This window comes from Mustela lutreola, chromosome 11 (genome assembly GCF_030435805.1).
Source record: "Mustela lutreola isolate mMusLut2 chromosome 11, mMusLut2.pri, whole genome shotgun sequence".
In the NCBI taxonomy this organism is placed as follows: domain Eukaryota; kingdom Metazoa; phylum Chordata; class Mammalia; order Carnivora; family Mustelidae; genus Mustela; species Mustela lutreola.
In genome coordinates, this window is record NC_081300.1 from 58,486,733 (window position 1) to 58,502,589 (window position 15,857).

The 15,857-nt window shown below is 45.9% G+C and overlaps 1 protein-coding gene across 1 annotated transcript in view; it reads left to right on the forward strand.

Moving 5' to 3' along the window:
* The window catches only part of RAB31 (RAB31, member RAS oncogene family), a 128,791-nt gene that overhangs the window by 40,474 nt on the left and 72,460 nt on the right, over nt 1–15,857 (forward strand). Inside the window, exon 2 of the mRNA XM_059138939.1 lies at nt 15,177–15,256. Coding sequence (XP_058994922.1) covers nt 15,177–15,256 — 80 coding nt within the window. The remainder of the gene's footprint in view (nt 1–15,176; nt 15,257–15,857) is intronic.

Below are 15,857 nucleotides of genomic sequence, written 5' to 3' on the forward strand. Positions count from 1 at the left end.
CAGGCGCCCCCCGGTGGGAACTTCTTACCCTCTGGCAAGGTTTTAGATTAGTTTTCCATGCCAGAGGGGTTGCGGGTGTTATTTTTTTTTAAGATCACGGTTGTACCATAGCATTAAGGACTTGAGGTTGTCTCCACAATTTAATATCCAGCACAGCAGTGAAGGGCAGATCGGCAGTTACTTGCTTTCTTCATGACCTTTGGCTGGTCTTTGGCTGGGAGCAGTTGAGGACACGGTCCAGGAGAGCAAATTGCATTTGGAGTATATTTCCATGGCTTTCCTGCTTATTATCAACATCACACCCACTCAGGTTGTTCCTGGGAAATTTGTCCACATCTGAGTGTCTGTCTTTATCTGCAGACACACTCACTCTCTCTCATTTGGATGATAATAGAACAGAGGTGCCTCATCTTTGATCTTGGCAGCTTGGGCAGTGGTAGGGAGGTGGGGGTTTCTGCTGACCTCTGCTTAGAGGCTGCTATATGCGGTAGAGTCTTCAGGAAGCCGTGCTGTAGGCAGTTTCATGTTTCCTGGTCACATTCTTAAAACTAAGGATACTGTTTTAGCATTTATCTCCAAAGAGCATAGACCCAAAGTGAGGGTGGTAGTAACGCATCGATGACTTTTATTTGTATTTTGTAAAATCTCTTAAGCACGTGTGGAAGTGAGATGAATCAAAACCAGAATCTAAGCCATGAGAAAGTCAGGCTAGCATAGTAGCTAGTGATGGGGGGTGTTTCTGCTCACACTCCAAAGGCCAACCGCCCTTCCTCTGACACACTCCCTTCCTTTCTTGCAAGTGCCTTTCCTGTCTCAAATGTGCTAATTGAGGCCTAGACTCGATATATTTGAACTTCATAAGTACAGGATGTTTCCTAATACATCGTGGGTCCAGACTGTTCTTTTCTTGGAACTATGATAGGATAAGGATGGTGGCTTGGTTGTGAGCAGGCGGTCATCTTCCCGGCTGCTGCTAATGCAGCCTGTAAGCATGTGTGCATCTTGTTTGATTAAATCATACTTGCTGTCAGCTACTGTCTTGATTAAGGGATCACTACTGGTGGCTGTATTACACCAAATCTCGGCAGGGTGATCCAAGAAGCGCTGAGTGTTCATTCATATGAGTGAGGTGGCCCAGGGTGCTGACTTTTCAAGGTGACTATATTTGGGATGTATGAACTCTTTCTTCTGTCTGCCCTGCAGAATTGAACCTAGGGTGCAGGCCAAGGTCTTCTAGAGTCTTAGCATTGACATGATAGACTCTGTGAGTCATCACCTATGATGGCACATAGTAGGTTCTCAGTAAAAATGCAGCCAATGAAAGAGCAGCCTTCTAAATGGCCTTTGTTTCCTCCTTGGGTTTCCCTCCAGTCCTCATCAAGCTCCGCAACTGGGTGGCTTTTACTGGTTTTCCTCACACAAATTTTGGACTCCTTACCGAGGTTAGGACAATGTCCTTGGCCTGTGAGTATCCCGGGGTCTCTTCTGCTGGAGTGACGCTCTTTGTGCTAGTGGTTCCATCATCATGATGTTGCTCCTGCTGGCCTGACCTCTCTCCAGCCTGTGGAACATTTGCTTGCATTCTCCTGCACCTGTTTCCAGGTACTTCTTTCTGGTGGGTGTGTCAGCATTAACTTAAAGGTTAACTGAGGCATTAACTGAAGTGTTCCTTCAGGGACGCAGAGCTACTGTGTTGTGGAAAGGATTCATGGTGGTTGTCACACTTGATACCGATACGTGGAAGAAGGAGCTTGAAAATCAGAGGAAACCACTCGAAGCAGAGAAGTGACAACATGGTGATCGGGAGGGGCTGTCACAGAAACTCTGAGAAGCTGACACAGCCAACAGCAAGTGGCCCACAGCTCGCTGTCTGTGGACAGCTGCTGCCTCTCGCCTACATCTGGTGGGAGGCCTTGGGGCCACAGGCAGGAGAAGAGGTGGATACAGAAGTGAGCTCTGCTGGGAATCTTTTTCCACCTGTGTGCTGAAGACCTCCAGTGGTGCAACAGCAATTCTCCGCTTCTGGCAAATTCCCCTTTTGGCCAGTTTGAACTCACAACCCTATGGAGAAAGGGATCCTGGGAAATGTCATCCCTGCTTTAGCCAGTAGGATGGTCCAGCACTGTGCAGAGCAGACAGGTGTAACAGAGCCTGTGTGGGGTGTGGATGCATGTGTGCATGCGTGTGCCGATGTGCACGTTTGTACGCACTCATGCGTGGGTGCAGGTGTACGGTGCGTTTGTCACGGGCACACATGTTCTTCAGGTCCCCTGCGTAAAAATGTGTGAGAATATCAGAAGCACAGCGCTAGAGCCTCTGGATTAGAGACCTTCTTTAAGCTTCCGACTGGGTTGTAGTCAGAGCAGGATGGGCAGGAAAGGCCAGAGGAAGGGGCAGAAGGGGCTTCTGCTAGTCCCTGGGCTCTCCATCCACATGGTCATGGGAGCTGCTGGCATCTTTGCCTTCCAGGGGGAAAAAAACCCTCAAACCTCCACTAAATTCAGCTTTTGGACAAACTTACTTTCTCCCTTCTCTGCTCCTGTTGCTAGAACTCAGCTCCCCCACCTCTCTTCCTCCGTTCTCCAATCCTACTCCCTGACTTGCCTGGCGATGCATCCTTTTGGTTTCAGACTTAATGTCCCTGCCTCCAGAAAGCCTTCCCTGAGCTCTCAAATGTGGGTTCGATGCCCCTTTGGTTCCTCATCCGAGCACTTACCATGTACGGTATATGATACTCTCCAGTTTACTTGTCTCTTCTTCCGTGGACCAGGAGTTCGGGGTGGGGCCGGGTGGAGTGGGTAGGGACAGATGATCTTGTTGGGACTTACCAGCAAGCACCATTTCTTCCCTTCCTGATGTCATACAGGTGATAAGGGCTGGCCTTTCTGATTCTAGGTTCTAAGCTGTGTGTGTGAGCATGCATGCATGCTTGTGTGTGTGTGGGTGCGTGTGTGAATGGTTCATTCATTCCCCTGTGGGGTTGACCAGTTGACCAGCACTCTGTGTGTGTGTGTGTGTGTGTGTGTGTGTGTGTCTGTGTGAATGGTTCATCCATTCCCCTGTGGGGTTGACCAGTTGACCACCACTCTGTGTGTGTGTGTGTGTGTGTGTGTGTGTGTGTGTGTGTGTGAATGGTTCATCCAGCCCCCGTGGGGCTGACCAGTTGACCCACCACTGGTAGGACCTCTGCTTTGAAAGTGGAGCGAGCATGGGGGGTGGGACCTTAGGACAGTGCACCTTACAACATCTTCAGAGATCACCAGATTGTTTGGGTGGGTGGGAACAGGAAGCAAGGTGGTAGGAGATTAAGCAGCACTGGTCTTGAAATCAAGCAGTGTGCAGATTTGAGATGGACAATCAGTGGTAGCTTTGTTCTTTCTACGTTCTGGATCCAGTGTTGCCTTGAATACAGGCATTCAGAGAAGGGGAGGGGCATAGCCTGAAACGGAGATGCTCAGTGTTCAAAATGGCAGGGAGTTGGGGGGCATCTATGGATTCAGCAGAACTTACGAATATTTAGGTCATAAGTATCAGTGAGAATCTGATGAGGGACCTTCTCACCAGAAAACGCTTACCTACCCACAAAGGTAATGTGTGATTTTGGGGGTGTCAGATGCTTGACACTCATGACTCATGCCGCAAAAGGGTGACAGGAGTGAAGAGACAATGTGCTCAGCTGGGGTCAAGTGGCGCTGGGCAGAGAGGAGAGGCTCACTCTTTCAGATTACAGCTGTGCCCTCACCGAGCTGCAACTTGACTTTGGCCTGGTTACAGAGGTAGGGAAAATAACACGAGGCCATCAGATTCTGACAAGAACATAGTTCCTTGGCCAGTCTTCGGGTGCTGCAGCTCTGGTGTGCTCTGAAGTGTTGACGTGTCTGCTGTTAAGATAGTGTGTGTGTGTGTGTGTGTGAGAAAGAGAAGCCCCCTGACTGGAGAGGGGAGGTTGTGCCTATATTTGCCTTTGCCTTTTATCTGAGACTTACCATTACACATTTTCTCCACAGAGATTTAGGATTGATTTAATGAGCCGTTCTTCAGAACAGTCATGTTCTGAAGGCCCAGAAATGAGGAAACCAGGCCCCCGGATGTGTCCTTCACACTGCCTTTTTCCCTCGGTCTTCCCACTCTTGAGCACCAACCATCGAGGCCTTGGTCTGACGGTTGGGTAGGAGAACATTCCTACACTTCCCCTCAAGTGTCTTGTTATGGCTCCTAAGGACAATAGTGAGGGCGTGTGGATGGAGGAAGAGGGGAAGAACCGAAACAGCTCCCGCCCCACCCACTGGTGCCGAGTCCCTGCTGACTCACTGTGTGGAAATGATCCTAAATGAAGGAGAACATTTCTAATGACATGAAAGGGCACTCAATAAAATAATGCAGCCCTACACAGGGAGCTGTGTGAATGGTTGCTCAAAGCAACTCTGAAATGTCTAGAATGAGATCTTAAAAGCAAATTCTGAAAGCTCCCATTCTCTGCTTTCTGATTTTCCATGCTGAGATCTTTTCCCTAGCGGTTTACCCTTGAGATTGAATTATTGCTTTACATTGTAGGTCTTTATCTCCCATAACTGTATTTGCTGACTTTGGATTTACTGTTGTGGCTTAAGTCATGCTAAAAATAGGCTTTGTCAATTAAAGTCATGTAGTATCTTTCTCTCTCTCACGGGCCTGAGACTGGGCTCCTGGAGGAGGACTCGGAATCGCTCCTTTCGGAGCAGAGCCTCGTGAGTCCCGTGTAGCTTTGCTGTCATCATGTGTCTGAGACACCCTATCATACTCCTGACCTGCCCTCAACTTTCACTTCCCACTCTGTGAAGGAGGCATAGCTCTCCTTCATCAGGGTTGCTGCTTGGATGAAATAAATTTGGTTCAGGGTCTGTGCTTAATATATGCAGTCTGCTAATTCTGTCTTAGCTGTCCACTGCCGTGTAACAAGTTGCACCAAAATTTAACAGCTTGAGACAGCATGCACTGATTATCTCATCATTTTGTGGGTCAGGAATCTGGGCTCAGTTTCATGGGTCCTCCAGCTCAGGGTCGCTTAGAAGGCTGCAGTCAGGTTTCAGCTGGGGCTGTAGTCACCTTGGAATGGGATGGGGGCAGGGTCTTCTTCCAAGCTCCGTTGGTGGTTCCTGGCACCGAGACCCCCTGCAGACCTGCTCTGAGGCTTTGGCAGCTGCTGTGGGCTCAATCCTCTTTCAGTTCCTGTGTCATGGTCCCTCCAGGCGTGGTGGCTTGCTTCCTCAGGAGTGTCAGAAAGAGGGCAATTTTTGTAACCTAACCCCAGGAATGACTGTCTTTTTTTTTTTTTTTTTCATATTTTGTTTTTTCAAAGCAAATCATTAGGTCCAGACCACATACAGGGAACCAAATATGGGGGCAAAAGAGGGGGGATGGAGATCATTGGGAACGATTTTAGAAGCTGGCTACTACAATTATGACCATTACTTATCTTTATTTGTGAGCTCTGCAAATCAGGAACAGCAAATATTGAGTGTTTTGTTCAGAAAAATTCCAGAATATAATAAAATCTGATGTTTGGTGCTTGGTGCCTGTGTAGCCCAAGTATTTCATGAGATCAGTGTATTGTCCCTCTATGAAGAGGGGAGCCTATGTCATTGTCATTTGTCCAGTGACTGTCTTGCCCACCTGAGAGCCCACATATAGGTCGCTTATGAGGAAAGAAAGGTGGACAAGAGACAGTTGGCTCCTTGGGCAGGAAGTACAATTTAAGTAAAAGATTGTGTTAACTTTTTTTTTTTTTAATTTAAGTGGTTAAGGTCACACCTTCTAAGATTCATTAGATAAACTGAAATTTCTGCTTAGCTGCCCAGAGTTTGTACACGAGGACAAACTGCTCTCTGAGATATGCCAAGAAGCAGGGGGACTGTTATAAGAATAACAAAAGTAAAGGAACTAGGGAACTGCCCTTCCTCTTTGAGAGTGTCTTCCTTCTTCAGCTTATCTGCGAAGTAAGGCAGGAGGAGAGATGGTGACCGAGAGGACTGCTTTAGGAGCTGGGGAAGTAGAGGGACGGAGGCCCTGGTACTCTTCTTTCCTCATCTCCACTACGGCCATGTCTTTGGCTTCCCTGAGACTCCAACAGGCACTGCACTCCACCACTGGGACCAGAACATCCGTGCCTGAAAGATGTCTAAACTTCAGAATCCACTAGATCTGCCAACCCTGGAAGAGCGAGAGACAAATTTAACAACAGTAGAAAGTGGATGGCAGTTTTAAATATCATAAATATTTTCTTCCTAGCATTGGTTTCTTTGGGGTTGGATGATGTCCCAGAAGCATGACCATCTCTTCTTTTTAAACACTTACCTAAGGGGTGCCTGGGTGGCTCAGTGGGTTAAGCCTCTGCCGTCGGCTCAGGTCATGATCTCAGGGTCCTGGGATCGAGCCCCGTATCAGGCTTTCTGCTCGGCATGGAGCCTGCTTTCCCCTCTCTGCCTGCTGCTCTGTCTACTTGTGATCTCTCTCTCTGTCAGATAAATAAAATCTTAAAAAAAAATTAAACACTTGCCTAAGAATCATAGAAGATCCTGGGTGGAGTCTTAGCCTCAACACCCACGTCCTTACCTTATTCTGGTTCCTGCAATTCTTTCCTATAACGGGAGGATGCTAAGGTTTAATCCAATGTGACCGGAGATAGGAGGAGAAAAGGCCGTTTAACATTTCCACAGACAATAGAAACAGACCTACAGAGGACGTGGATAAAGGAATGATCAGATGTGGACTTTAAAATATGTAAAATATAAATATGTTTAATATTTTCAAGGAAATAAAATCACAATCCCAAGATTTAGCAAGCAACTGAAAACTAAAAAAGGAAAATTTTATGACAAAAAATACAATAACTGATCAATAAATGGGATTACTATCAGGTTACATACATGGGTACAAAGAACTAGAAATTAGATCAGAAGATCTCCAAACTGATATTGAATATGGAAAATAGAGAAATATGGAAAATAGAGAAAAGAATATAAGAGGTATATAGAAAAAGGTGAAAAAGTTGAGTATGAGCATATCTAGCATCCCAGAAGGAGAGAAGAGAGAACAGAGCAGAAGCAATACTCAGAGAGATAATAACGGATACTTCCATAGGGAATGCCTACCTTGGTGCCTGGACCTTTTTATGTGCTCAGTAAATGTCAGCTTTTCTTATTGTCCATATTACTATTTTGCTCGATTCTGTTCCTATGGAAGATTTGTGCTATTGGCAATATTGCCGGAGTCCAAATCTGCTAGACCATTTGTTCAACAAAGATCTCTTTAGTCTCCCAGGGTGTTCTGCTTGCACTGAAAGCCTGAGCATCTGGTTCTCACTGGCTACAATCCCCAGTTGGAAATTAGAGTAAGTTTTCCCATGGAAACAGCAAGTTACCCTCTAGATATAAACAGAGATCAGATTCCTCCAAAGTAGAGTGCTATATAGTTCAGTGGCAAGTTTGGGAAATAATCATTATTTATTTACAGAATTATTTAAACAGAAAAATGCTCTCTGAATTTCAAATGATGAGCCAGCAAATGCGTTGTTGGAAGATGGCCATTGGTCGTGCATCTGATGTATCGGCCATTTTCTGAACAATGAGCTCGGTGCGATCACTCTAACCTCCTGTCTTTGATTCGGTTGTGAAGTTTAGGTCTGAGCCTAAGTGTCCTGACTGCAGGAATTGGGCTTAATTTTCTCATCTCCCATCCTTGCATATTCCTGACGGAACAGGCAGTGGATGAGGATGGAGGCATGTCTTCTGGAGAGAGTTGGTTTGGCTGGTGAATAGAGCCCTGGGTGTGAGGAAGGGGATGTCTGAACCTTGATGATGCTTTTACTAGTTTTAGGACCATAGACCATGGTTTCCTTACATGGGAACTGTGGACAATGCCTTCTGTCCTCTGCTTTACAAAGGGCTGTTGTGAGGACTCAGTGAGAGAGAGTAAGTGAATACATGTGTTTCTGTTCCCTTTGGAGCCATTTAATTATCTCCTTCTTGTGGCTTTCCCGCTCCTCATTTCTGCTTATTTCTTTCTACCCTGGGGGATATTTTTATATATTTCTTGGTCACCTTTTGCACTCCAAACAATGACCTCTTATTCTCTGTATGTGGACTTCACATTATTCTCATGTACATCTAGAGAACTGTGGATGTTTACAGGCTTTGTTCATTACTACCCAAGGGGCATTGATTTACATACATGAATTCATTTATGCTGTTGGGGCACCTGGGTGGCTCAGTCGGTTAAGTGTCTGCTTTTGGCTCAGGTCATGATCCTGGGATCCTGGGATCAAGCCCTAGTTCTGTCCAGCTCCCTGCTCAGCAGGGATCCTGCTTCTCCCTCTGCCCCTCCCCCTGCTCATGCTTCTCTCTCTCTTTCTCAAGTAAATAAATAAAATCTTTCTAAAAACGCACTTGTGCTATTTACATGCTTAAAATGTCTCTAAGCATTTTTGTCCCCATGAGGTAGATAGAGAAAAGAGTGACTGTCAGACTCGGTGCAGAACCCACCTTTTTCAATATGAGACAATTCAGTTTCCTTTTGTCACATACGTAGTTAGGTTCCCTTTGTAAATTGATTTTGAGACATTTGTTTTAATGCACACCATTGACATGTTTCAAAATAACCATGACAAAGGCACAGCAAAGTTGTCTGTGGGAATGCTCAGGGGCTTTTAATTTATATTGGATTTTCCTCAAATAATTTTGTGGCGTGCTTTCCTAAATACAGTGAGATGTCTACAGTTGGATTTTCTTGCCTTGCTAGTTCAAATTTTTCCCAGAACGGAGCGTGAAGGCTGAAATTTATTCTGTTTGGACAGTGGTCTCACCCCACCGAAGGAAATTTTGTAGAATGCGTGATAATAAAACAAACACATCATAGATTCAAATTTAATCATGTTTTTTGCTTTCACGGCACTTATTATTATTATTTTTTTTTTGGTAGTGGTAACTGTGATTTGTAAATATCGAACCCTTTTCATTTCAGTGCCAAAGATATTTTGGGCTCAGGGGTAAACAGGCCCATTAAGTCTGTAATTCCAATAAGCCTTTAAATGTCATCCAGGAACAAAGTACTTCAGTTCCCCTGTGGAAAGGGTGTTGCAAAGACAGAACCGAGGTGATGCTGGGAGTTCTCCACGGAGCTTACTGGCAGCTCTGGGGGGTGACTTGCGGTGTTTTGACCTTGATTCCTTAGTCTGGCCAATTGAGGTCCCTCAGAAGCAACGGCTCGACTGTGTGATTGGAATATTCTGCCCGTTGCTTTGTCATAAATTCCAAGCCAAGGAGTGGAATGGGGGTGTATATCTTCTCCCCCTTAGCCAAAGCTTTAAAAAGAAGATACTTGGTGGGTTAATATGGAATTTGTGCCACCTTTCTGTGGGGTTTCTTCCGAATTAGGTGCAGGCTGCAGAGCTTCTAGGATTGGAATATGCTTGACAGAATGTATTCATTTAGGTCACTACTGTTCTGCTTTCTCTTCTGGGTGGTTCCAGGGTTTGGGGAAGGACAGGTGGTGCCATTGAGGAGTCCTTGCCGGGGTGGCGGAGACCTGGCCAGCTGACACAGGGCGCGGTGGTGAGGCCCTGACCCAGGCACCCTATAGCCACAGGAAACAGAAATCATCTCTTCCATGACCTCATCTCTTCAACAGCAGGACACACTTCCTCTAGACGTTTCTTCCCCATCTACTCCCAAGTGGAACTAATAAGCAGGCACACACAACACTGTCCCAAATCACTAGTCACTGCTCTTCACCTGTGCCTGCTGTTATCTCCACAAGGCCATCTCGTGCATGCGGAAGGGCATGTCCAGTGTCCTTGAAGAGACCTTTACTCCACTGGGTCAGACTCTGCAGTGTTCTCAGCTTTCTGTACTTTGGGGTTCAAAGATCAAGCCATTCACCATCCCATGGTTCTGCCAGTGTCTCTCTTTATTGTTTTCCTCCATCCATAAAATCTGGCTGGTCTCCACGGTCCTCCTAAATTCCTAACTTAACTCCTTATCAATGTGTAAGCACTTAAGACTTTTCAGAAGTGCATAAGTCTAAACACTCAAATTAGTGGATGCCTGGAAAAAACCTCTTGTCATGTGGGTTGTCTCAGATTCCTAGACCAGAGACAGATGCTGAAATGATCATTTCCATAGTTCACATGATGGGCAAATCATCTTCTGCTTCTTTGACATTTTGATTGGCATGAAATTGAAGCTTAAGAGATTCCTGTCTGTGCCACAAGTTATTTAATTTATAGTGGTTTTGGGGGGCCATTTCTGATTTCTGTAAATAATACTTCCATGAACTTTTGTGCTTATTATTTTTTTTTCTTCTTTTAACTACATTCCTAGGAATGGAATTCCTGAGTCTGTGATTCTTGGTCTAGCTTGTCATTTCCTTTCCACAGGAAGCACTTTGGCTTATAATGTGCTCTGTGAGTTTCGAGAGGAGGAGATGGTAGAAGCATGTTGACTGTTGGGAAGAGTAAGGCAGTGGTAAAGGATGGTCATTTGTTCTGGGAACACACAATGCTTGAGTCATACCGACTGTCTGCAGAGCTGAATTGCAAAGGTTTATATTCTCAACTGATGAGTGATGTCTTCCATGAAAACAGGTGAGGTAGGGGTGGTATATTTGCCTAGGACCTGTCGTTCTTTATGTTGAGAGGTAGGAGCACCTCCCTGAAGCCCGTCACAGTGTCCACGAGGGAACCAAGGGATGCCTTGTGTTTGAGGATAGCAGCTGCAAGTCTGCGGTTTGTGATTTCATAATCACAGATTTACACGTGATTAATAAATGTGACCGTTCAAATAGCAGATATTGTCATGTCAGAGTAAGTGGTGGTTCTCAGAGGATTGCGTTCTTAGCCCCAGATAGTGACTTATATGGAAGGCATATCACTGAAGGCATCCATTTTCCTGTGAGTAGATGGAACCGATCGCTGGGCCTCAGCGTGGGTTTGATACCAACCACACAAATGAGAATACAATAACACATTGATTACCCCCCAGGGATGATTCTACTGAACTTTCTTCCTGGTTTGTGGAATCAGAATTTGTTTTATTCTAGTCCCTTTCCAGTAGCTGGTAGTATGTCTGCCTTTCATTACAGGCAATACCCCAGCAGATCTCTTTCAAGGACACAGGATGCTACAATGGAAGGCAGTGATCCAGGAATACAAATACTCCTTGGGAGTTCTAGAAGACGGACTTTTGGGGGGAAGAAATTTACATTTGGCAAGGAGATTGATTTAACCTGGCGAGCACCTTAAGAGGATCTCACCGGAAGTCAGAAAATTAGGTTCTGACTCGACCAGCCAGCTGTGTGACCCTGAGGAAGTCCCATAGCTTCCTCTTTTGAAAAACTAGGAGCCTGGACAAGATGGACTCTGAAAGTCTCATAATCTTGTGAAACGGAAAAATATCGGCAGAGAGGAGTTTCCTTCCGTCCCTGTAAGCCCACTAAAAATAAAATTGCCTTTTAGAGAACAGTGGGCAGCTGCGGCCTCCCCCACCTTGTCCTCTCTTTCCTCACAGTCGACTTTCTTCACTCAGTCGGGCTTTCAGCTTTTCCTGATTTAACCCTGTATGTTTTTGCGTGCTTGAGGCCTGACTCAGTGGCGCTTCCCTCTTGGGTATGTGTCACAGGGTGAACGGGGTTCCTGCAGGAAGAGGAACTCACGAACTCAAAAAGGCGGGAGAGTCAGGAAAAGCGCCTTGTCTCCCAGAGGCAGGCTCCCTCACAATCCTAGAGCAGGGCCTTCCCCTGGTGGCCAGCGGGGGAACTGCAGTCGCCCCCTAAGGTTATTTCTGGAATCGCGCAAAGCCATGGGCCACAGAAGGTAATTTGAAACAGTTCTTTGTTGAGAATATTGTGTTTTCTGAGACAGACTTAAATTTTGCCTTTCCTTTTTTTTTCTATTTTCTTTTTTTCCTGTCACATTGATGACAGAGAAAAAGAAACTTCGAGAAGGGAAATGTAAAAAGAAAAGAAACACGGAGCATAGTTTGGCTGAAGGGATGAATTGTTCAGTCTAAATTTGAGTAGGCTGCCTTAACTATTCAGAAAAGCTGGTATTTTAAGCCCGAGTTATCTGTGGAAGATGATGAGTTGAAAGGAATCGTTTCCAGATGGCTTTTGAATTTTTCATTCTCAAGGGCATTTTGAGGGTGGGCCTTCCAGGTTGTGTTGGGTTGTTTTGGGGATCTGGAGCTGGTGTTCAGAGCAGAGTCCTTGCGTGGGATGAAAGGAGAGACCCAGAATGTGCTTCCTAGAGCAGAGGCCTCATCATGAGTCACATGGTCTCGCCAAAGCCTGTACCCCAGGGGCCCCTCACTCACAGAGAGTTAAGAGCCATGGTGCCTACAGGGGAAGGACCTCTGGGGGCTAGTGTGGTTCCAGAGGGCTGATTTTCTCAGCTTGGAAGCAAGGGGAGCCTGGGTGCAAGCTGAAAGGACACTAAAGGGGGCCCAGAAGGGACAAAACTCGGGAGGTGTGGATTTGTCTGCCAAGCCCTGAGCAAACGACCCAGCCCGCCTGTGAGTGTGGTACCCCCTTCTCCAGGCGCCTCTCCCAGCTGTGGAAGTGGGGGGCTCTAACATCCTGCCGGTCTGGGTTTGCCCACTCCGGGCACAGGGAGGGCAGGGCTTGCTGACCGCCTGTTGGCCCAGTGGTCAGCCCGAGAGAGAGCATTCATTCCTATACTGGGGATGAGAGGCCCCAGGGATGGACGAGACAGGCACTCGCATCTGCCCTCCCTCCCCCTCTCAGGATTGGCTTCTGGGGGTGCACAAGCGGCAAAGATGAATCGTTTAGCATTTGTTGTGGGAAAATGAACTTGAGACTTCTATGGGAGGAGTTGCACGCTATGAGCTCAGTGACATAAAAATGTATAAAAGTACAAATGGGTCCCCGCCCTGCGCACTGGAACCGTTTGCAGAGAGCAGCTCTCTTTGCAAGAAGAGCGTGTTTTCTTTCTCTTCAAGAGTAGGGCAGCGCCGTCCTGTGGTTTCAGGGTCTCTGGGGGTTGCGTGGACTAGAGGGTGACAAGAGCCACCTATCCGTGGGGCCATGGGGCAGAGGGAGTTCAAAGCAACTGAGATTAGAAGAACCAACTTGTGGGGTTGGGGGGAAATGTGAGGCACATTAGCCGGAATCCATCCTGAAGGTTCGGCTAGGAAATAACAGCCGCATATTGATCTGGAATCCGAGAGCTGGTGTTTTAATTCTGTTGCCATCTCCTTGTACTCCTCACATCGATGTGCGCTCTGCAGATAAATGGTCTTTGGTGCTTTTGTTTCATTATGGCTCACAACCAGTGAAGGCCACTTGCCCTGGGATAGGAGACCTTCTGGAGAGTGACGTTCTGACGAATGTCACCAGCCAGGGCCCCTCTTGCTTCATGTTTGTGGGAACTGTCCTCTAAGCACAGGAGACGGGAAGGAGTAAAAATAATTCCGATTTCCAGTTGGCATTTCAAGTCTAATTTTGTATTTCAGTGTAAAGAAAAGCACATCTCTCTTCTTCAACATTTCTTCCTTGACCTTTAGGCTTTCAGACACCTTTAAAAGAAGATAACCACATCACTACTATTTTCTTCTTGGGCTAACTATGTCTTGTTTCCCGTTTACATATAGATCTCAGAACATCACCCTGATCCCTTCTGATAAACATATGTATAGGAGGACGTCTCTGTGTCTCAATTGTCTGTGAATCGTATGCCTCCTTGCCCAACCGCCCCTCTTGGAAGAGCAGTGACTGGCAACTGAGACCAGCTGCTTTGTTCTAGTATCTTCTACTTCCTGGGAAGTCTCCTGACTTTATCTTACAGCTCTTCCTTTGAAATTTCCATTTCTACCATCATATTTTTAATTTCTAAGGTCAATCTTATTCTCTGAATAGTCTTCTAAAATAGCATCCTGCTCTTGTGTGTGTGTGGGTATAAACATGTGGCATTTCTTAGCTGAGCGTGTATTTTTGATAGATTAAAATGTGTCCTGAAAGGTCTGTTAGCACTGGGGCTTGTAGACTGGTGCATGATGGCTTTTTGTTGGGGGACTCCACATATCAGAATCTGCAGGATTTCCCCTCTACCCAGAGGGGACTCCCCACTCCTTCTGCCTGGCTTCACATGGGGCAATGGGGTCACATGGGGTTCCCTGAGCAGCATCTCAAGGCCCCAAGCCTGGCCCTGTCTGATACAGGTTTCCTGGAGGCTCAGCTTCCACCTCCTCCTGGAAGGCAGGAGAGTCCGTCCTCTGGTTTTGTGGCCAGGAACACCAAGGGTGTGTTTTTGTGCAGAATTTCAACTGTTACTGCTGCTTTCAGCCTTGTCTTCCAATTCTTAATATGTTTAGGGTAGATTCTGTGACACGACTTGTCTTCTTTCTCAGTGGCTCTCCTCCCTGGTGGCCCATAAGTTTCCAACTTCTTCTTTCTCAGTGACCACTAGACCACATGCTTTTCATTGACATCACTTGTCTGGTGTCTCGTCTCCTAAATGTCTGACCTTGTGAATTTGTGTCTTTTGTTCCTTAAGCCATTTGACAAAGATGATTGGAGGGAGTGGATAAAAATGCATGTATTCGATTTCCGACGTATAATGGACCTCTGTCCTAATCAGCTTTAAAGAATTATTTAAAAGAGAGAGCATTGAGATGAGACCTTTCTATATACGCAGACCTGGAGTTTACCATGCTCCCGTTAGATTCTGAAGAACAAATGTTAGAAATGCAGAAATTAGAACTCATATGTCTTACAGGGTGATACCTACAAAAATAGATTATGTAGTTTTTGGGAGCTATGGTTTTGCACAAAACCAGGTCTATCTCTACCAAAGCAATGCCATGCCTTACCATATTTCTCCTCTAGACCCTTTTAAAAATTTTTTTCAAATTTTTGGAGATACATATATTGTGAACATGTGAATTCTAGGTTAATTATTGTATAGATGTGGGCCATGTTTCTAAAGCTTATTTTTTCCATACTTCTTTCTTTCTACAAAAGCAAAAACAATTTCCTTTTAGAAAATACTAGTGAGAGATAGAAGAAAATATCCTCTTCTCCTACTCCCACCAATGAGAAATAACCTCTCCTGTCCTCTGGTTCTACATTTATACTAGGTCAGAACTGATACCCTTGGTCTTCATGGCTGTGTCCTTATTCTTTTCCAGGATACCGGGGTTGGGAAATCCAGCATCGTGTGCCGATTTGTTCAGGATCATTTTGACCACAACATCAGCCCGACCATTGGGTAAGTTCAGGTATCTTCTTCTTTGTCACCTTTCTACCTTCCAAAGCACTCAGAGAGGTCACTTTGTTGCCTGCACCTTCAAGCAGTCTTCACCCCAGCTTGCAAGAATCAATCCCAACTGTAAAGACTTTGACAGAAATGCAGTGACTTCTAGGCAGGATGTCCGGGCTTACTGTCCCTGCCAATAATTCTTTTTTCCTAGCTGACTGTCCTCTTGGGCTTCAGCCTAAGACCATCTCCTTGATCTCCAAGAGCATTACTCTGCAAATCACGTCAGCTTTATTTCCAGATGGAAGATAACACAGGACAAATCCCCGAAGGTCCCGCTTTGAGTTGCCTGCCAGTAAGCCTGGAAACACAGTCCACTCACACAGCACAGTTGTCCATAGTCTGGGGGGCAGATGGATTTTCCTTTCTGGATTAATCAAGTTTAGCATTTCCATTCTTAGGCTTGGGGAGGGGAGATAGATTGTTTACATCTGAGACCCCCAACCTTAGAATATAGGAGCGTTTTCCTATTCCATTTTCCCCTTTCTACAGATGCTTTTGCCAGATGTGCTTTGCTGTACCATTTTGTACGTGCTTACTTTCTCACTCTCTT